General features: G+C 39.1%; 1 protein-coding gene across 1 annotated transcript; it reads left to right on the top strand.

Annotated features, from left to right (window-relative positions):
• The first annotated feature begins 1,605 nt into the window (after positions 1–1,605).
• On the top strand, positions 1,606–19,359 carry LOC125236577 (squamous cell carcinoma antigen recognized by T-cells 3-like). The gene is made up of 18 exons (XM_048143430.1): positions 1,606–1,794; positions 3,862–3,971; positions 4,816–4,991; positions 5,192–5,360; positions 5,804–5,954; positions 7,961–8,037; positions 8,190–8,295; positions 8,732–8,941; positions 10,094–10,267; positions 10,518–10,629; positions 11,539–11,759; positions 13,228–13,489; positions 13,650–13,749; positions 15,272–15,392; positions 15,874–16,106; positions 16,927–17,118; positions 18,006–18,161; positions 18,356–19,359. Exons 1-18 carry the CDS (start codon positions 1,690–1,692, stop codon positions 18,357–18,359), a joined length of 2,679 nt encoding a protein of 892 aa, XP_047999387.1. The 5' UTR covers positions 1,606–1,689; the 3' UTR covers positions 18,360–19,359.
• Positions 19,360–22,286: the final 2,927 nt, after the last annotated feature.

The raw sequence follows: 22,286 nt of genomic DNA, 5'->3' as shown, positions 1-22,286 counted from the left end.
ACCTTCCCTTCACTTTAGACAACTCCAAACATTTTAAATAATTAATATGTGACTTCCCCAGTTCCTCTACAATCCTGACAAAGGACCAAACATCCTGACATGACAGGGGGAATTCTGACATATACTTTATCCTATGTTTATCCTGATGGCTATTTGACATATTTAACATTGCAACTGAAAACATTAGCTCAGTTCATTCATAAAACTTGACAACCCGATTTATGTAGACTAGTATTGTTTTCGGGTTTCAAATTTTGATATAAACATATTCGCGTAGCACATTACCATCATGTGCCATATTACTTTCAAGTATTCGATTGTATTACGATACGATTCTCAAATTTTATAGTATTATCTTTTTTTATTGACTGATTTTATGTATTCCATTTTACGTGTACTCGAATTGTAATCGATTTAGGTTAGCAATAATATTATTCAACTAACATTTTTTTATATTTTTTTACTATTTAGCGGATGATTTTATAACAACTAGTGTCAAATGTAAGGCAGAGGAAGCATTATGTGAAATTAATAATGACTAATATGACAATTTCTATTAAATAATAATATATTATTTTATAAATCGATATTAATACAATTAAATATTATATCATAATTTCTCTCAGGCCTAATAAACGAATACGAATATATTTTAGTAGACCATTATAGATCTATCTAGTACTTAAGGTAAGTTCAAATGTGTTGCATTTGAAATTTAATTCCATATTGGTGCATTTATTTTACTACATTTCCGAGTAAATTGTCATCCTTAGAGATTCCTCCTTAGGTAAGTAAAAATTAGAAATTGGCTAGATTTATCTGAATAATTACTAAACGATTATCGGTGCCAAAGGTTTGTGACGAAAAAATGTCATATTTATATATTTAATAAAAAAATAGCACAAAATTAATTGAGACGGAAGCAAAGTAGTAGAAATTTAATGTCCAGGCTGTCCTGTCGTTTACTGAAATAATCTGATTTCATTTGTATGTAACCATTATATTTTTTGTAATAAAATATACGAAATATACCATGTTTTTATTATTTTTCCTACCTTTCCAGTAGGTAATAAAAATGCAATGGAGAAAAATCCAAGAGACATGTATTTATGAATTAGTGCTCACACTAATGTGACTGTGGTGATCTAGCGTATGTACCACTCTATGGGATAGGAGGACATTTTTGTGAAACGAATAACCTAAAATAATAAAATTATGAATTTGTGCCAGTACGGTGCAGCATAATATTGTTATTATCGCTTGGCCTCCTGCACGACTGGTTACCCTCAGGCGGTCCGTATGCTCGTTTGCCTCTGTCTATCTAAATATATAAAAGAAGAAACTGACTGACTGACAAAACACTAGTATAAAAAATATATATATCTTTATACTGTATGTATGTACATACTTATAAATTTCCAAGAGTAGGGGAAATCATATATAAAAAAAATAAAACTCAATCCATTTTTATTTGATTTTTATTAAGGCAATCGGTTTAAAATCAGCGTGAAAATCAGTACCGTTTTTGAAGACTTTTTAATTTATTCACCTGGCAACATTTTTGTATTATACTCAAATTTTTGATTTGACAGATCCGCCATGCCATAAAGCGTTTGTGTGTAAATTTTACTGTGCAAAAATAAATAAACTGCTTACGGTATTCGTAGATCTGTTTTACTGTGAATAGCAATGGCTATTGTAGAGGACGAGATTCGCAACGAGTCGGAGGAGGAGAACGAGATAGAGGTTGTGGTGGAAGAGGATGACGCAGACCAAGACTCGGACGAGTCCGATGTAAGTATTCCGATTTTCATTACTTTCTCGACTACTATAACAACATTATAATCGAAATGAGACTACAAGCAAGCGCGCGTGTTGTATCGGCATTGTAGGTACTTGATAAATTGATGAAAATGTTAACCTATGCTGTTGTAGTTGTCAACGTAGTTGGTTAGGATTTCGGGGTAAACGGACAGCTTTAAAGCTAACAAAGAACTTTATTTCATGTAAGAATTGAACGTTTGAGAATAAGAATAATGATGTACAGTCTTCCTATTATATACCTTAGGTTTCTAACAAAAAAAAATCTACCTAATTTAACGCTTTATGAATTTGAACCCCATTTGTCATAAATCTTTCTAAAGGATTTCACCGAAATACTAGTATCTGTAGTACTAAATGTTGCCTTTGTACAGTCAAGGGGTTCCAATTGGTTGACTGTACATGAACTGCCAAGAGAAGAAAAGTGAACATAGCACATTCCATTATAACTGTAAAAGCCAAACATGTATGCTCTCACATAACCTGAACAATTTATTACACACTATGCCCCACCAGCCAGCCAATAAACCACACTCTGAAACACAATAGAGATATAACCCCTTTTGAATCACTTGATCTATTAAAAACACTGTATCTAAATACTATTATTATAATTTGTATCTCCTTTAAAACTCTCGGGTCTTTCCAGCCCGGTCATTTATAAGACGTGTGTGGGGATATAGATCCAACACTTAGAGGCCGTTTGGAGAGCTTAGATGTCATGTTTTGTTTTGTCCATTCAATAAATATTTATCGAGTCTGTTTTTAAGAGTTCACTGTAGGTGCACTGTAGGTACTTGTGCATAGTTTAAGCATACATAGGGACAGACAGACAAACCTGATAACCAGAGAGAAGCGACTTTGTTTTACACTATAATTATAGTAATGTTCACTTGTGTTATACTATATTTCACCTTAGATGAGTTTGGTGGCACTTCCAAAAATCTGAATTACGCATACTATAATTTTATGCCAAAGTATTTTTGAAAAGTAATTTGTACTTTGACGAAAAATAATAAAAAATATTTACAAACTATACTTTTTTTTTAATATATTGGATTATCAGTGGTTATTAAATAGTTAATAGAAAAAAATATGTTACTTTTACTTTTAAATAAACAATGTATGAGACAGAACACCTTAGTATTTTCCATTTTGTGCATTGCATTATTTAAAAATAATATTATTTTCTCTAATATTTGATGAAATTTAGTTAATAGACCTTGACAAAAAAAATACAGTTTTTATATTTCTCCCTTTATTTACGCAAAAATATAATTTAGTTTGCAATAATACTAATAGCAATCATAGTATGGGTAATTCAGAGTTTTTAGTGTGTCACCAAACTCATCTAAGGTGAAAAATAGTATATGCACAAGTTGCACAACCCTAGTAATAAATAATAAAATAGCCTTTATTTCAGACGTTTTGTTACATTTCATTTTGTTGTTAACACACATATATTATATTTCCTAATTTTTGTCTGTATGCTTTTGTAGGCAAAGGCCTCCCCTAACTCCTTCCATTTGTCTCTGTCTTTTGTTATTGTAGTCCAGGAACTTCCTGCTGCACGCTTTATCTCATCTTCCCATCTTCTTCTTGGCCTGCCACGTTTCCTCTTTTTGTATAAAAAAAAAAAAAAAAAAAGACAACCCTAGTAGCAGGTGTAATTTATAAAATATAATGTCAGTACCTGTGAGTTGCTGCAAATTGTTGCAGCCTGCAATAATGTTACATTATGTTCTTGTTTATGTTTTAACCCTTGGATCTCAAAATAAATCCCTGATTTCCTTTGTATTTATTTGAAGTTTTAAAATAGTGGTGGGCCACATACAGCCCATGGGCCAAGTGTAGCGAAAGGATTTTATCTGGCCTGCCTCCGGGTTTAAAATAGTGTGTGATATGGCCACTGTAGTAAAAATGCATTTTTGCTGTAAATCTGACCTGCCTCTAAATTTCCTTAAAATTTTGGCCTGCAATGAGAAAAGTTTACCCATAACTGCTTTAAATTGTGCCTGCTAACTTATTTTTCTTGCCCAGGATGATGATGATGAGGAGGTGTTGGAGAGAAAAGTTGCAGAACTTGAACAAAGGATTACCGAGGATCCCTACAACTATGATGAGCATATTGAGCTCATCCAGGCTTTGTGGTAAGTCCTCGTAGACACTGTAGCTAAGTTAGTTGTTTCTATTAAGAATCTAATCAGAAAAAGCTAAGTTAGATACAATATACTATGCTTTTTTTTATTTAAGTTCGACTGGATGTTAGGCTTATTAATAGAAGCAATATACCAGTTTATTGCTTTTTGTTAAATTAGAAAATAAAATGTTTTCGTTTTCCTACATAGTAAATTAATGAATTAGTGTTAGAGGACCCTAACTACTTAACCTTATCTTAAAATGTTATTTATTCTGACATGTGATCTATGTTATCTATGTAACTCTTTATGTTAGGGTTAAGGTTGTAATTAATCATTACATCAGGAAGTAGTAAAGGTAGGTATTCACTTGCCCGGTCAATGAAAAAAAAAGTCAATGAATTTATTTTTTGAATAAGTGACTAAAAGTCAGAGATCTTAGAGAAATTAGTTGTTACTAGTTTCTTAGAGAAATTAGTTGTATTTGATCTAAATAACCATCCCTTAAAGTTAACAGATCAATACAAACAGAATTTGTAAAATTTTAGATTTGATAATGATGTCTTAGCAATATTTTACTTGAAATATACACATTACATTTTCTATTGTGGTTTAATCAAGGTCCTCCTATACTTGCTGTTAAAGAATAGACATTTATTCGTGAATACAGGCAAGACAAAAAACACATAATAACAACAAGACAGAAAAGAATGTAGTGCCACCAAATGGCCTCTTCTCAGCGTGTTGCTGGTGACTTCCAGCGCTGATCTTCCGATGAACTTATAAACTGTGATGTAACATTGCATCGCAGGTGCAACATTCTCAATCCATACTAATCCCTGTAATGTTTCCACAGGGGCCTTTCTGAGCTGGACCGTTGGCGCGCGGCATTTGACCGTCTCCAACAGATGTTTGTTTTAAAGGACGTCCATTGGCTGCTTCGGATCCAGACTGAGGAAACACTGGCACACTCTCCTGAGGCTAAAGAGCAACTGGTCGAGCTATTCAGACAAGCTTCATTGGATTGCTATTGTAAGTTTAGCTTTATAAATCTAGCTTCACTTTTAGAAAGAAGAAGTTTTAAAAATAGTTTGCTAGATAATTAATACTAATGTCAATTGCCTTATTTTCCTCAATTGCCTGTTAATTTAGAGCCCCTTATTACTAATTATGAGTTCATTATTTCTACTGCGAATGATATAATAATATCTTTACTCTGTTCCTTGTTCCAGATATCCCAATCCTAACAGAGTGGTGCTCCTGGTCGCTCGGTGCTGGCGCTGACTCAGCTCGAACTCACCTTGAAGAAGTATTACGGCTGGCCGGCCCTGATCCTCTGTCTGGGAAGCTGTTCTGGGACGCTAAGAGAGAGTTGGAGAAAGCACAGCTTGAATCTATGAGGTACCTTAAATAAGATCTTTCCTTATATTTATATGGTATTCCATGAGAAGGTCGCTCTCGCTTATTACTAGTGAGTTATGAAAAGTTATTAGCCGGGTCCACACTGACCGAGCAGCCTCGCGAGTACTATTTTGAACAGCTGACTGAGGGCCGCCATCTTGCTGAGCCAAATTGGCTCGGGTGAGGCAAACGTGCGCGTACGAGCACGGACGAGGCTGTTTGGTCAGTGTGGACCCGGCTTCTTAAAACTACTGCCAATTGTTTGATTGTTCACCTATTTGCTATCTACTTAATTTTTAATATATTATTTAAATATTAGGACTAAATATTACTAATAAAACCAAAGTACTTGCAAGCACAGATAGATAGGATAGATCAAAGAAGCAGATAGTGAAGTGAAAGAAAAATAGTGGAGTAGATCAACAAATCTCTTTGTTTTTTAGCGCCGATGATCCTGATTACAAGAAACAGCGCGAGCGAACGCTATTCTGCCTCGAAGAGACTGTCTCCAGACCACTACTCAATGGTGAAGAGGCCTGGCCACACTTCCAAGAGCTAGCCTCCGCTATGCACGGGCAGGACTATGTTGACAAGGTAATACAACCATGTATGGGTTATCATTATATGCTAGAGAACCCTATTCCGTCTTGAAGAGACTGTCTCCAGACCCTTACTCAACGGTGAAGAGGCCTGGTCACACTTCCAAGAGCTAGCCTCCGCTATGCACGGACAGGACTATGTTGACAAGGTAATACAACCATGTATGGGTTATCATTATATGCTAGAGAACCCTATTCCGTCTTGAAGAGACTGTCTCCAGACCCTTACTCAACGGTGAAGAGGCCTGGTCACACTTCCAAGAGCTAGCCTCCGCTATGTACGGACAGGACTATGTTGACAAGGTAATACAACCATGTATGGGTTATCATAATATGCTAGAGAACCCTATTCCGTCTTGAAGAGACTGTCTCCAGACCCTTACTCAACGGTGAAGAGGCCTGGTCACACTTCCAAGAGCTAGCCTCCGCTATGTACGGACAGGACTATGTTGACAAGGTTATACAACCATGTATGGGTTATCATTATATGCTAGAGAACCCTATTCTGTCTTGAAGAGACTGTCTCCAGACCACTACTCAACGGTGAAGAGGCCTGGTCACACTTCCAAGAGCTAGCCTCCGCTATGCACGGACAGGACTATGTCGACAAGGTAATACAACCATGTATGGGTTATCATTATATGCTAGAGAACCCTATTCCGTCTTGAAGAGACTGTCTCCAGACCCTTTCTCAACGGTGAAGAGGCCTGGTCACACTTCCAAGAGCTAGCCTCTGCTATGCACTAGGGTGGAGCGAAAAATCACTTTTCTGGAATTAGCAAACCTAATACTTATCAATCAATGCCCCTTAGCCTATAAAGCCTTTGTGCAAATTTTCAGATTTTCAAATCAACATCTTCTGCCTCCGCAATAAGTTTGAAATTTTGAAAATCTCATACAAACCTGAAAATTCAACTTTTAGATAAAAATTTTTTTTCGGCAGTATTATGTTCAGTATACATTATTGATACATATTATTACAAGAAACTACCAAAAATTGCGAAAATAGCGTTAAAAATCGCCAATTTTCAGTATTTTAGCGGCTATTTTGGCGAATGTACTGAAACAAACAAAGTTTGGCGATTCTTGACGCTACTTTCGCAACTTTTTGTAGTTTCTCATAATGATATGTATCAATAACATATACTAAACATAATACTGCCGAAATTTTTTTTTTATCTGAAAGTTGAATTTTTAGGTTTGTATGAGATTTTCAAAATTTCAACCCTAATGCGGAGGCAGAAGATGTTGATTTAAAAAGCCGAAAATTTGCACAAAGGCTTCATAGACTAAGGGGCATTGATTGATAACTATTAGGTTTGCTAATTCCAGAAAAGTGTTTTTTCGCTCCACCCTACTATGCACGGACAGGACTATGTTGACAAGGTAATACAACCATGTATGGGTTATCATTATATGCTAGAGAACCCTATTCCGTCTTGAAGAGACTGTCTCCAGATCCTTACTCAACGGCGAAGAGGCCTGGCTGCAGTTCTAAGAGCTAGCCTCCGCTGTGCACGGACAGGACTATGTTGACAAGGTAATACAACCATGTATGGGTTATCATTATATGCTAGCGAACCCTCTTCTGCCTCAAAAGAGACTGTCTCTAGACCACTACTCAACGGCGAAGAGGCCTGGCCACAGTTCCAGGATAGGACTATGTTGACAAGGTAATCCTTATCTGGATTTATACGCTAGCGAAATTATTCAGCCTTGAAGAAACTGCTTTGCGAATGTGTTGCGATCCTTACTCATTGTAAGTCGCTGGGACCACACAGAGCGAGCATCGTATTACCTCACATCACTTTTTGGTATGTGTGGACTGTGGTAACCCGTTGTACCTTGTTTTACTCGAAAAAACGAGTAAACGAAAGCCCCTAAATTACTTAGCTTCAAACTTTTTGTATTTGTAGCTGAAAAATATGTACGATAGCATAAGGTTAACTTTCAGTTATGTGCGTGGCATTAGTTAGTATTGATTACTATTTTCTTCTGCAGGTCAAGAAGCAACATGACGCGGCTACAGAGTACTTACAGAAGATCACGCCTTATGAGGATAAACTATTAACTATGGAGTAAGTTAACATTTAATTTAAAATAAAATTAAATCATTTTACTGCGTAATTCAATTCAATTCAATTCATTTATTTCGTCATCATGGGTTACATACATTACAATAGACTAAATAAATAGAGTAAATGTTGACATTTTTATTTTTTTGTTGTAGAAATCCTGAAGAAAAGTGCAAAGTGTATGAAGAGTACATAGAAAAAGTGAAAGAGTTGTCACACGATGAAAAGTACGCTGATTGTGACAGTAATGGAATTCTTAAGGTACACTTGATCCTTTAATATTATTGTTGTTTATAGAATAACCCTACTCTCTAAAGAGCCAACTATAATTCTTCCTCCTACCCTTATCCCACGTTATGTGGGGTCGGTAAAGAGCCAACTATAATTATTGTATAATATTGAATCATTTAACCCATGAAATCTTATCAATATCATATCAAAATCAATATACTAAACAGAAATGATTTTTTTTTGTCTTATTTACATTGTTATTGGCTGTAATTGTTATAATGTTCCAAATAAAATACGAATTTAACAGAATTTAATGTTTAGACCGAAAGTGATCAGAGTGTGTTCCTTGAAAAAATTGTACGGATGATTAATAATATTAGATTATGAATACAATATTTTAATAGGCACAATGATTATCGATATGCAGATTATGCTCAAAAAACCTAACTTCTTGAAAATTCCTCAGGTGCTATACGACCGGGCTACCTCCGAATGCATCAACTGCGAGGGCGCTTACAACCTACTAGTCGCTTGGGCGCGACAATCGGCCCGACACTCGAGTCGCGCGACTCAGTCGCGCGTTTTATCCGCGTGCACGCGCCGCCGGCCGAGGCGGGCCACCTTCTGGCTGCTTACTATGCAGCAGGCGGAACATGAAGGCAAGGGGGTTGACGAGGTAAGTGACATTACTGCACATTGTCATAGATTAAATATAGGAAGATTATACCATCCCATACATTAAAATGCGACCGGTTAAGAACGTGCAAAAGGTAGATGGCGCCACTGAAATTGCCTTGTTGGCTATTGCAGGTGCGACCACACCGCTGCTTCGTCTTCGTAAACGTTACGACTTTTGGACGACCATTTTGACTTTTGGGGAGCATGTGTCATGTGTTAAATACCGGCCAAGAGCGTTTCGGGCCACACTCGGTGTAGGGTTCCGTAGTTTCCCGTATTATTCTCAAAAACTACTGGACCTATCAAGTTCAAAACAATTTTCCTAGAAAGTTTTTATAAAGTTCTACATGTTCTACTTTTGTGATTTTTTTCATATTTTTTAAACATATGGTTCAAAAGTTAAAGGGGGGGGGGGGGGGGACACTTTTTTCCCTTTAGGAGCGATTATTTCCGAAAATATTAATATTATCGAAAAACGATTTTAGTAAACCCCTATTCATTTTTAAATACCTATCCAACAATATATCACACGTTGGGGTTGGAATGAAAAAAAAAAATCCCCACTTTACATGTATGTTACCCTAGTAAAACATTTTTTTCAACTTTTATTTTACCACTTTGTCGGCGTGATTGATATACATATTGGTACCAAATTTCAGCTTTCTAGTGCTAACTGTCACAGATTATCCGCGGACGGACGGACGGACACACGGACAGACAGACATGGCGAAACTATAAGGGTTCCTAGTTTACTACGGAACCCTACAAACGTACGGATACGATGCGTTACTGCGATCCCGTAACGTCACCGTGTGCAGCGGTGTGGTCGCACCTATTTGTACTCCATGATCATAACATATTATTCTCTCTCATGCTACGACTCAATCGCGTATTTTAGCCGCTCTGGACTAAGTTTTAGCTGCTGTAGAGGTGGAATACGAAAGCACGAAGGTGATATTCTGGATAATGTTGTAATACTTGTACTATAAGCGAATAGGAAGACGAGTGGGGTTTTCTTTAGTGGCACCAACTACATTTGTATTTGACATTTGTATAAATACGTATAGTTCGATTTCTATAGATAAGTCGATATTTTGTTTTAATTGTTTGTAGATTTTCAAACTTACAATATTTTTACCATCTTCTACAGGTCAAAACAATCTTCGAAACAGCGCTATCCAAAGGCATGGAGTCTTACAAGCAGGCTGAATCTCTCTGGCTGGGTTACTTGGAATGCCTCCGCAGAAGTACTGCTTTCGACAACGAACCGGACGTGGAGCGCCTGCGACGAACTTTCAGGCTCGCCTGGGACTCTCTTGCCGAGGTATTGCTTATGTCTTAGTCTGAACAGGCATTAGACTGGTCCACACAGGTGAAGGCAGTCTTCGAAACAATAGTTTGGAAAGGCTTAGAAGAGACCGCTTTTGAGCGATATGACCGTCTGCTTACCTTTGTGTTACTATTATAGCTTTTACTAGCGTAACTGAACTGACTCTGTACTATTATATATTCACATTAATTACTTGAGGGATATTCACAATATTTAGAATAACTAATATTGGCTTTGTTGACAGGCGTGGGGCGAAGAAGCGAACGACTGCGAGGTGCCGTTGTACTGGGCCCGTTTGGAGTACAACCGCATGAAGGACCCCAAGCAGGGCAAGGAGATCTTCGAGGAAATATTCAGTGAGTTTTCTATTTGTCCACTCAATCACAATCCGCTTTGCGTTATCCCGGCATTTGCCACGTCTCATGGGAACCTAGGGCCTGCTTTGACGACTAATCCCAAGATTTGGCGTAGACACGAAAGCGACTGCCATCTGACCTTCCAATCCGAAGGGTAACTAGACCTTGGGATGCCAGGCAACTGGCAAATATCAAATAACATTTCGCACATAAGTTCCGAAAAACTATGAGATGAGATGGTATGACACTAGGTTCGAACATGCGACCTCCGGATTGAAAGTCGCCCGCTCTTACTGCTAGACTTCACTCAATATCTGATAATTAAAGATAAAGATAAATTTATTAGATAGAAAAATGTCTAAAATTAAAACAATCACAATAATCTTAAATAATGCTTATAAACTGTTAAGCATTATAAATTAATTTCAAATATTTCAATAATAAATTCTCAGTGTGTGTTTGTATCACGACTTCGGCTGGTATTCGAAAGACGTGACAGTACATAATAACTGATTGGCCGTTATCTTTCGGTTGGTAAACGGTAGGCACCTTTGCCAAAAGCTCTTCTATCTGAAAACAGAAAGCTAAGTATAGCAACAACCATTCTGAATTTTGGTAAACTTTCAGATATTTATACCGTTAAATCGCTACAGGACCTCTGATTTTTTAATCAGTTCCGTATGGCCCCGGCAAGGCCAAAGGTCGCAGGTTCGAGTCCTGCCGGAGGTGTGAATTTTTCCAGTTTTCCTTTAATTTAAAAATATGTAATATCGCTCGCAGACGTTTCTGCATGATAAAAACAAATTCAGTTCCGTACTTTCATATTCAAAACTGTTTTTAAATCTGCTCTAGAATAAAATTGATCGGAAAGGTGTCCACATATTAAAATTACTTTTTCCGTGTTTCTAGAATACGGCGAAAACAAAACCATGTCAAAATACTGGGAGGCGTACATCAACCTAGAGTCCCACCGACAACCGTCTCTCTCCGAGAACAAACTGCGCGAGCTGCACCGCCGGGCGCTGCGCTTCGTGACCGACTACCCGCCCGCCGCCGCGCGGCTCTGGACCGACTACGAGCGCGACTACGGCCAGCTCGCCACAGCTACCGAGTGCCAACACTTGTGTGAGGTGAGTGACAGCGTGGCTACAGGCTCTGGACCGACTACGAGCGCGACTACGGCCAGCTCGCCGCCGCCACCGAGTGCCAACACTTGTGTGAGGTGAGTGGCAGCGTGGCTACAGGCTCTGGACCGACTACGAGCGCGACTACGGCCAGCTCGCCGCCGCCACCGAGTGCCAACACTTGTGTGAGGTGAGTGACAGCGTGGCTACAGGCTCTGGACCGACTACGAGCGCGACTACGGCCAGCTCGCCGACTACGAGCACGACTACGCCAGCTCGAGTGCCAACACTTGTGTGAGGTGAGTGACAGCGTGGCTACAGGCTCTGGACCGACTACGAGCGCGACTACGGCCAGCTCGCCACAGCTACCGAGTGCCAACACTTGTGTGAGGTGAGTGACAGCGTGGCTACAGGCTCTGGACCGACTACGAGCGCGACTACGGCCAGCTCGCCACAGCTACCGAGTGCCAACACTTGTGTGAGGTGAGTGACAGCGTGGCTACAGGCTCTGGACCGACTACGAGCGCGACTACGGCCAGCTCGCCACCGCCACCGAGTGCCAACACTTGTGTGAGGTGAGTGACAGCGTGGCTACAGGCTCTGGACCGACTACGAGCGCGACTACGGCCAGCTCGCCACAGCTACCGAGTGCCACCTTGTGTGAGGTGAGTGACAGAGTGCCAACACTTGTGTGAGGTGAGTGGTGGCAGCGTGGCTACAGGCTCTGGACCGACTACGAGCGCGACTACGGCCAGCTCGCCGCCGCCACCGAGTGCCAACACTTGTGTGAGGTGAGTGACAGCGTGGCTACAGGCTCTGGACCGACTACGAGCGCGACTACGGCCAGCTCGCCACCGCCACCGAGTGCCAACACTTGTGTGAGGTGAGTGACAGCGTGGCTACAGGCTCTGGACCGACTACGAGCGCGACTACGGCCAGCTCGCCGCCGCCACCGAGTGCCAACACTTGTGTGAGGTGAGTGACAGCGTGGCTACAGGCTCTGGACCGACTACGAGCACGACTACGGCCAGCTCGCCGCCGCCACCGAGTGCCAACACTTGTGTGAGGTGAGTGACAGCGTGGCTACAGGCTCTGGACCGACTACGAGCGCGACTACGGCCAACTAGCCACAGTTACCGAGTGCCAACACTTGTGTGAGGTGAGTGACAGCGTGGCTACAGGCTCTGGACCGACTACGAGCGCGACTACGGCCAGCTCGCCGCCGCCACCGAGTGCCAACACTTGTGTGAGGTGAGTGACAGCGTGGCTACAGGCTCTGGACCGACTACGAGCGCGACTACGGCCAACATCCTTCGTGAATTAAAATGGATGAAATATAGATGAAATTTGCCAGCCTAAAATGACCAAAAAGTTACTTAAACAGGCATTCTGAATCTCTGAACGACTGTCTTACGATTAAGGGAACCGCAACTTAAAAATATCGACGTCTTTAATTCTGTGTTTTTTGTTGCAGGCGAAGCTAAAAGAATGGCGCGAGAGCTACCAAGCGATGAAAGACAAAATGACCAACCAAAAGAAAGGGAACAAGCAGCCACAGAAAAAGGGGAAGTTCGACAAAAAGAAAAAGGAGGATGACAAACCGAAGAAAGGGAAGAGGAAGTCTGATGAAACCGCGCAGGATAGCGAGGTTAAGAGGAAAAAGGATAGCATGGAAGTTGATGAGAAGAAAGAGGGTGGTGCTGTGAAACGAGCTCATGAGGATGATAGCAGTGAAGGTTTGTATTGATAATTAACTTGCAAATAAAATCTTAAGTTGCATAAAATAGTAAAGCTGACGAAATATAACATGACCAAATTTGACATAGGAGTTCGAAAGATCGGCTCACTTTATAATAAAGCAATTGACATCATTGATAATTTGTGTTTTTTTTGCAGGTGTTGATAATAAGAGGCAGCGGATAGAAAACGCGAAAAGTGCACCAAGGGTTAGCGGCAACGAGGCTTGCACTCTCTTTGTTAGCAATCTAGATTACAAGTTAGTACCTTTTACTATACAGGGCCTATTGCCAATGCCAATATCGAGATATCTTACAGGAATATAGTTATCTATTTACCTCTATATGGAAGCATTAGAAGCGCTGGTGGCCTAGCGGTAAGAGCGTGCGGACTTTCAATTCGGAGGTCGTGGGTACCAATTACTTTTTCGGAACTTATGTACGAAATGTCATTTAATGTTTGCCAGTCGCTTTTCGATGAAGGAAAACATCGTGAGGAAACCGGACTACTCCAATAAGGACTAGTTACCCTTCGAGTTGGAAGTTCAAATGGCAGTCGCTTTCGTGAAACTAGTGCCTACGCCAAATCTTGGGATTTGTTGTCAAAGCGGACCCCAAGCTCCCATGAGCCGTGGCAAATGTCGGGATATCGCAAGGAGGATGATGATTTACCTCTAGATGGATAATAATTTTCGATGTTTTTGGTATAAGGTGCAGCAGGACAAATCTCGACTGGGGGGCAATTGTAACTGATTAATTTTTTCCATTATTACACTATGATGTTGAGTTCTCCATGCTACATGTATCCACTGAACACGCCTATCATATATAACCGGTGGACACTCTATTTAATAATGCAAAAATTGTAAAACAAGGAAAAAATGGACCTGTTACATTTGCCCCCCAATCGAGATTTGCCCCGCAGTTCACAGTTCACACAGTTGATTTCCATTCCTCTAAATTTTATTGTATTGGGATAATGACCAGTCAAGGACCACCAGTTGCTCTTTACAATAGCAATGGAGTCTAAAAACCGTGTCGTAATACTCGTAATCCTTCTGTATGTATGCTTATAACTTATAATATAACTAATAAAGGTTTGGACGCGCGGAAAAAGTGAAACTTCCTAACATAATCTCAAAAAAAAATATTAAAAATAATTTATAAATTCAAGTGACCATCACGTTTTTGCGTTTAGTTACGTCCATCTTTTTACAGTTTTAAATATTTTACATTGCTATCTGCTCAGATTATTGGAAAACAAACATAAACTCATTTTGCACTCAATCTAAATATAAAACACACACATTCCAACCAACCATACCACCATTCAAAACCATTCTGGGCATTCTGTTCTGTCACTGACAGATTGAATAAGTGAATGAATGGAATGAGTGAGTCGCGTTGAGACAGAATGTTACGATTGTTGCGCGCTGAGTGAGCGGTATTCCACGCAAAGTAACAATGAGCTGTCAGTTGGAAGTCCCATGAGAAGTTTCACTACAAAATCTCTTTATTTCTGGTCTGGCTCAGTCGGTAGTGACCCTGCCTGCTAAGCCGCGGTCCTGGGTTCGAATCCCGGTAAGGGCATTTATTTGTGTGATGAGCACAGACATTTTTTCCTGAGTCATGGATGTTTTCTATGTATACAAGTATGTATTTATCTATTTAAGTATGTATATCGTCGCTTAGCACCCATAGTACAAACTTTGCTTAGTTTGGGGCTAAGTTGATCTATGTAAGGTGTCCCCAATATTTATTTATTTATTCATTTGTTTTTAGTGTAAATGAGAAGAATCTCCGCGACAAGCTATCAGAATATGGCGAAGTGGTTTCACTCCGAGTGCGCGCCGGTGTCAAAGCGTTCGGTGGCTCCATCTGCTACTGCCAATATAACACTCCAGTAAGTGACCTTTTATTATATCTAGGCTTCTTTGACGTAAGATTTTGACTGGTAGAGAATGCCATGTAGCATTAAGTTCGCCTTTTGTAACTGTATATTTTTACTGTGCAATAAAGTTTAAATAAATAAATAAGATTTGTCACTGTCTGTGCTTTTCTATACTTAAAAAGGAATTCTCATCAAAGAATCTCAAATACAATAGTTTGTGTTATTTTGAGTAGCAGAGAAAGCGCTATGCTTGACGATCCATGTCGCCAGCGGTATTTCCGGACCGATACGAGACCTTCTTTTCAAACCTTCGGGAAAAGAGCGTACTCCCATTTCAAATGCCGACAATGTGTTGAAGGAGTCTTTGAACGGTGATAATCGCTTACCATCAGCAGATCAGTCATCTTCATTTTAAAAAGGGCCTTTCTGTCTACTTCGTTGTTGTTCTTGTTTCGTTTATTATGTCTATGATCAAACTACTTATTTTTTGTAGGAGGCTGTCGACGAGGCTGTAAAACACGACCGCACCCCCCTAGACGGCCGACCGATGTTCCTCTCCCGATACTCGGCGTCCAAAACGAAAGGCCCCTTCAAATATGCAACCACTGTCGAGAAGAATAAACTGTTCGTGAGAAACTTACCTTTCTCGCACTGTACGAGAGAGAAGCTCACGGAGATATTTGATAAATATGGAAAGCTTAGTGATATTCGAGTTGTTACCTTCAAGTAAGTGTATTATTTTATTTTTGACCTGTTGATGGGTTGTCTGTTACTCTCCATTCAACCAATAGGTCTAAGGTCAAACGCATGCATGTATGTACAATAATTGTTACATGGCGTCATTTGCGAGACATATTGACCATGTATTCTTGGACTTCCATAGCTGTGTGGGTCCACACTGGTCGAGGCAATGTGGTTGCCGGCCGAACAAAACGTTCTTCTTGCATCTAAACTGAACGTTTGCCGCGCCAGCACAATGCCTCGCGATCGCTCTGTATGGACCCTGCTAATGAATCTACTTTTAAAATGAAGGTTTGAATCTATGAGAGGAGTTTTATTGAGAGCAGTAGGATGTTGATAAAGTTTAAACACCAGTAGGGCCCAATCATGGTTGCGCGATAAATGATGAAACATAGGACGGCCTGATGTTTTGTCATTTATCGCGCGACCATAATTGTCTGCCAGTTCAACAGAATTGATGATGCTAATGATAGTGAACCATAAATACCATCATTGCAAAGTGTGTTTAAAAATATATTAAACGGGTTGATCACGTATTAAGTCGATATAATGCTCGACATGTTTCGCTCTATTACCGAGGAGCTTTTTCAAGAGTAGCGCGGCGCATACCCTCTCTCTCGACGTGTAGAGGCGGCGTCTTTACTCTTGAAAAAGCTCCTGTAAATATGTCTTGAGTCACACGGGAGTTTTATAGTTCAACGTGTAATACAATAAAACTTTTCTTCACATTTACCTGTTAGAACTTTTAAAACTAGATGATTCATTGATTTAATCGACATAAAAGTTACCATTTATATTTTTCCAGAGACGGGAAACCAAAAGGCCTAGCGTACGTCGATTACGAAGACGAAAAAAGCGCAGCGGAAGCGGTAGAAAAAGCCAATGGGTTGCTAGTGGCCGATAGAAACATAGAAGTGGCTGTGAGCGCGCCGCCGCCGCGCGCTGACTCTAAACCTGCGTTACTGGGGCAACCTAAAAGGGACACGGGCGGTGGAATGTAAGTCAAACTTTTAGGATTCGATTTATGGTTTGCTATTGAAAGATAGAAACGTCGAGATGAGCTTGCGAGCTTATGCTTAGCTAACGTTTCTGGCGTAACCTTAAAGCGACACGGAAGTGTGAGTATAACACGTAAGAATAGGATTATAAAATGATAGATTAGTAGCCGATAGAAACATCGAAATGTCTGTGAGTGCGCCGCCGCCGCGCGCTGACTCTAAACCTGCGTTGTTGGGGCAACCTAAACGGGACACGGGTGGTGGAATGTAAGTACTTAACACATTTAGGATTGTCTTTAGGGATGTACCGACTACTTATTTGGCCGACTAGGCCGACTAACGACTAGTCCGCACTTGGGTGGCCGATTAGTCGGTTGGCTAGTCCGTCAGAGCATCACTTTCGACCAAATCCATTAAACACAATCATATATTTATTACTAGGATTCCTACTGACTGCGCCGATAATGATGTAGTATTTTAATTACAATTTTAACGATAGTCTTGATGTAATGTTTTAAGAAGCAACTAAATAATTTTAAGATTTCAACGATAGTCTTGATGTAATGTTTTAAGAAGCAACTAAATATACACCCTACGGATGTTGTAAGAATTCACTTAAAAATCTTGATGTAGACTTATGTACAGTCAACTGATTGAAACCTGTAGAACTTAGGCCACTGTAGAACTATGTCACAGTGACGTTATAAATCAGATTGTAAGAAATCTCTTACTGCTTGTCATTTTGACATGGTTGTGGAGTGGCCTAGGGTTCCAATTGGTTGACTGTACCTAATACGCTTTAAGGCGCAACTAAATAAACAAAAAAATATTTCTTAAACACATTGTCTTAACCAGGTCTCGCTGTTATAAATATTATTTTTTTCAGGAGACGAACGCAGCTGAGCAGTTTCATCCCCAGCGTCCTCCAAAAGGCGATACCCTCAACGTCCACCTCATCAGCCAGCGGCTCCAACGGCGCCAACGGACATAACGAAGCGCGCCCGCTTAGCAATAGCGACTTCCGGTCCATGCTGCTTAAGAAGTAGACTTAGAATAGATTTTTTATAAAGGTATCGTTCAAATTGTTGGTGCAGTTTTGTATAACATCGACGATCCATCGACCAGGATAAAAAATTTCTGCGTTTTTAGGCGTCTAACACCGGGCGACGGATACGGAGTGTCCTTCGTTTGAATGGGGCCCGTAGACAAGATTCTAATTGCTCACGGAACGCGGAAGTAGGCTAAGACTTGTATAGCGTTTTTATAAATTAATATTTCGAATAATGGTTCGTCATCTTATTTTCACGGATGCGTAGTGCGTAAAGTATCGTGCAAATAGTTCTACAGCTATGACGGACGGATCATATTTTCAGATTTGGAGCGCATGTAGTGCGAAATCGCTCTAAGACTTGTATAGCTGTTTTTTTATAAAGGAAGGATGTTATGTATAAGATCGGCTAAGGTTTAAAGGTGAAAATTATAGTCTTCGTCACTCATAATTATTCTCTATAAATTGTATGATGACATGATGATGAGCTAACTTTTGTAACATTGTCTAAGCGCATAATAATATTGACATTATTGACCGAACCGGAGAACATTTAATTTCTCCTGAGTCATGTCCTTCTATGGGTCTTATTTGTGTAACGACACGCGCGGTTAAAGTCTTCAACATTCAGACTTTTATGTCTTCATTTCCAAATTGAATTGTAACGTTTTTGTGGAAATAACATCTTCTTTTTCCAAATGTAAGGGAGAGACATACGGTCTGTATCGTTTTGCATGTGTTACGAGAGATGAAAGTTTTTACTTGAATGCGGAGAATAGCCAGTAAGTTTTATAAGTAAAGTCAAATGTTTTTTCTAAAGTTCAGTTGAGGTCAAAGAAATTACGAATTACGATTTTCGTGTTTTTATGTTACGAAAATTTTACAAGTTGGATCCTTTAAGCATTTTTTTAATACAATATGTTTTTGAGGGTTTACCCTTGAATCGCCGACAGACACTTGTTCGAATATTATTTCAAAGACAACGTTTCAAATAATTTCATTTCATCGACAGTTCATATCATAGAACAATCGACACAAGTAAAATCACACCGTAGACTTTTACTTCGTAGATAACTTATTCCGAGTATACTTTATATCGTGGTGTTTCATTTCGTGTTTTTTTCATTTCATTTTGTTTTAGATTAAATACAATTCATTACGAATAATATTATTTCAATTATGATTTCTTCTAAAATTTTACAATTTATAAACTGTTTGTTTAGTCACAGTTCTAATCTAACCTAAACCTACTTTAAAAAAACCTTCGTTGTTGTGTAGTAGGGTCGCAGTTCTAACCTAACCTAAACCTACTCTGCAAGCCGTTTGTTTCTGTGTGATCACAGTTCTAACCTAACCTAAACCTACTCTGTAAACTGTTTGTTTTTGTCTGTGGTCACAGTTCTAACCTAACCTAAACCTACTATATGTATAAACCGTTCGTTGATGTGTAGGGTCGCAGTTCTAACCTAACCTAAACCTACTCTGCAATACGTTTGCTTCTGTGTGGTCACAGTTCTAACCTAACCTAAACCTACTACTATGTAAACTATTTGTTTCTGTGTGGTCACAGTTCTAACCTAACCTAAACCTACTCTGTAAACTGGTTGTTTTTGTGTGTGGTTTCTAACCTAATTTAAAAGCTATTCGTTGTCGTGTAGGTCGCAGTTCTAAACCTAACCTAAACCTACTCTGTAAGCTTTGTTTCTGTCGTTTTAACCTAAATCTACTCTGTAAGTGTGTTTTTGTCACAGTTCTAACCTAACCTAAACCTACTTTAAAACCCGTTCATCGTGTTGTAGCATCGCAGTTCTAACCTAACCTAAACCTACTGGTAGTCTATAGGATTAAAGCCAATGGTCATAGTTTAATTATGGACGTATGTGATGTGCCACGATAAAATCGACAATTTGAAGTTTCCTAGAATAAAGCATCCATAAATGTGTAGTACGACAGATGAGAAAGTTTTGTAATAATACGTCGACTAAATGAATTGCGATGTTTTGTATTTCTGCTATTTGAAGTACTTTGAAATGAATCAGCGATGAAGAAATATTAGTTGAATAGTATTTATTAAAACTAAGAAAATTACAAATAAATAGTAGTTGAAACCAAATTACTCGAAACAATTTTACTCGAACTAAACTTTCGATGATTTGTTGTCGATGAAATGATATTCGATGAAAAGTTTGTCGGCGAAACAAGGGTACACCGTTTTTGAGTGTACTATCAGCTGAAAAAGTGCATGGCGAATTTATCAATGAATTGATTCATTATTTCTCCGTGCACTTTTGCAGCTGATAGTACATTTTAAATCATGCTGGTGTACTTAGGGATTTTAAAATTAGATACATATAAGAATTTAAGACTACTGATTTCGGTGAAAATGGCCAGTGTAAATAGTAGAACTATCGTTTGACGAGTAGTATGTGTATTTTTTTTTCACTTGAAATACTTTTATGTTTGCACAGCTCGGATTGTTTTAGACCCGGGCCCGTTTCTCGAAAGGTACAAGCCTTGTATTACAAGTGCGCGAAATGTCAAATCGTATGGGTTGTCATGGAAACACACTTGTAATACAAGGCTTGTACCTTTCGAGAAACGGACCACAGGATCGCTATAGTTTTGTAAAACTTGATCTCTCTTTTATTGAGTTTCATATGTATGTATAATACACAGCTGTTCAAACATCGATATTTAAATTGATTTTATTGTAATTTTAAGCGATTCATTATAAAGCTTTTTATGACCTTGGCATTATGTAAGTCAATACCCGAATCCACGCAAAGCGAGCAGTGTCGCGAGGCAACGTCCTTGCGCGGCAAACGACCAATATACTTGTAGACGTGCTCGCTGCCTCGACCGAGGCATGTCGCGCGATGACATTGCCTCGCTTGTTTTGTGTGGACGCGCCAAATGGTCAAATTGTACATACTTCTCAATTCAGTAGTCTAACTACTAGGACATACCGAGTGAACAGTTTTGTAAATTTTAACTGTCTTAGAAAGTAAACTGCATTGAATTAGCAGTTATAGATTATGTAACAAAAACAGAGCCAGTAGTAGTACAGGGCTGCATAAATAACTAAAATAGTTTATCAACGATTTATTGAAATCATTTACACTTAAGTGGACTAGTATATCTAATAAGACTTTCGGTTTTGGTAGCGTTGTGTTTATACATCTTTAAGCCTTTCAATTTTTAAATCTTAGCAGTATTTTAAGGTATATATTAGACTGTGTCCACGCGCGTCGTTTGACGTCTTTGGCGATCAAGGGGTTGAACTAATTTCAAGCTACCAAAATAGTCATATGTGATGATAAAGCTGCCAAAAGAGTAATGTGTTAAATATGTTTGTATTGTAGACAACTCTGATATATTATATATTGTGTCAAACAAGTCTGTCAGTAAATAAGAACTAAGAAAACTATCTCTAGCACCCTAGAGAAAAGGATGCATATAGTTTTCTTTGTTCTTATTTACTGATAGACTTGTTTGACAGCTCATATTTCCTTGTGCTTTTTAATACGCTTTTATTAGTTCATATTCACAACGCTACCAACAAAACTGCTTATATGATTTTGTATACATACTTGAAATTGTCTAAGATGAACTTCTTAACCCTTAACCTCTCGTATGCTTAGGAGCAGATCTGCTCCATATTGTTTCAACTTTAACATGTAGTTATTATGACTAATATATTAATGACAATTTTTTGACAGACGCATACGAAAGGTTAAATGCATGACTCTGAAATATTTATTCAAATTTGAATTTCGACAGGCTGTCAATAAAGTCAAAAATGCATGATGCGTATATACATCACTATGCATTTAAGGGTTAATGGGTGTTTTTCAAAATAAATCTCGCAAATTGAATTTCACCAGATCTGGACGTGTTTGGGCTCATTCTTCTCAGAATCACGAGCTGATTCGATCCCGACGATAAAAAAATGTGATTCTGAGAAGAATGAGCCCAAACACGTCCAGATCTGGTGAAATTCGATATTCGAGATTTTGAAAAACACCCTAATTACAATCTGTTTTAAATATAGAATTTGATACAAGTAGATAAGAATGAAACTAATAGTTAGGTAACGCAGCAGTTGACAAGTTCATCTTA

Source organism: Leguminivora glycinivorella, chromosome 19 (genome assembly GCF_023078275.1).
Source record: "Leguminivora glycinivorella isolate SPB_JAAS2020 chromosome 19, LegGlyc_1.1, whole genome shotgun sequence".
Classification (NCBI taxonomy): Eukaryota; Metazoa; Arthropoda; class Insecta; order Lepidoptera; family Tortricidae; genus Leguminivora; species Leguminivora glycinivorella.
The sequence above is the reverse complement of the archived record's forward strand: the minus strand, read 5'-3'. Positions and strand labels throughout refer to the sequence as shown.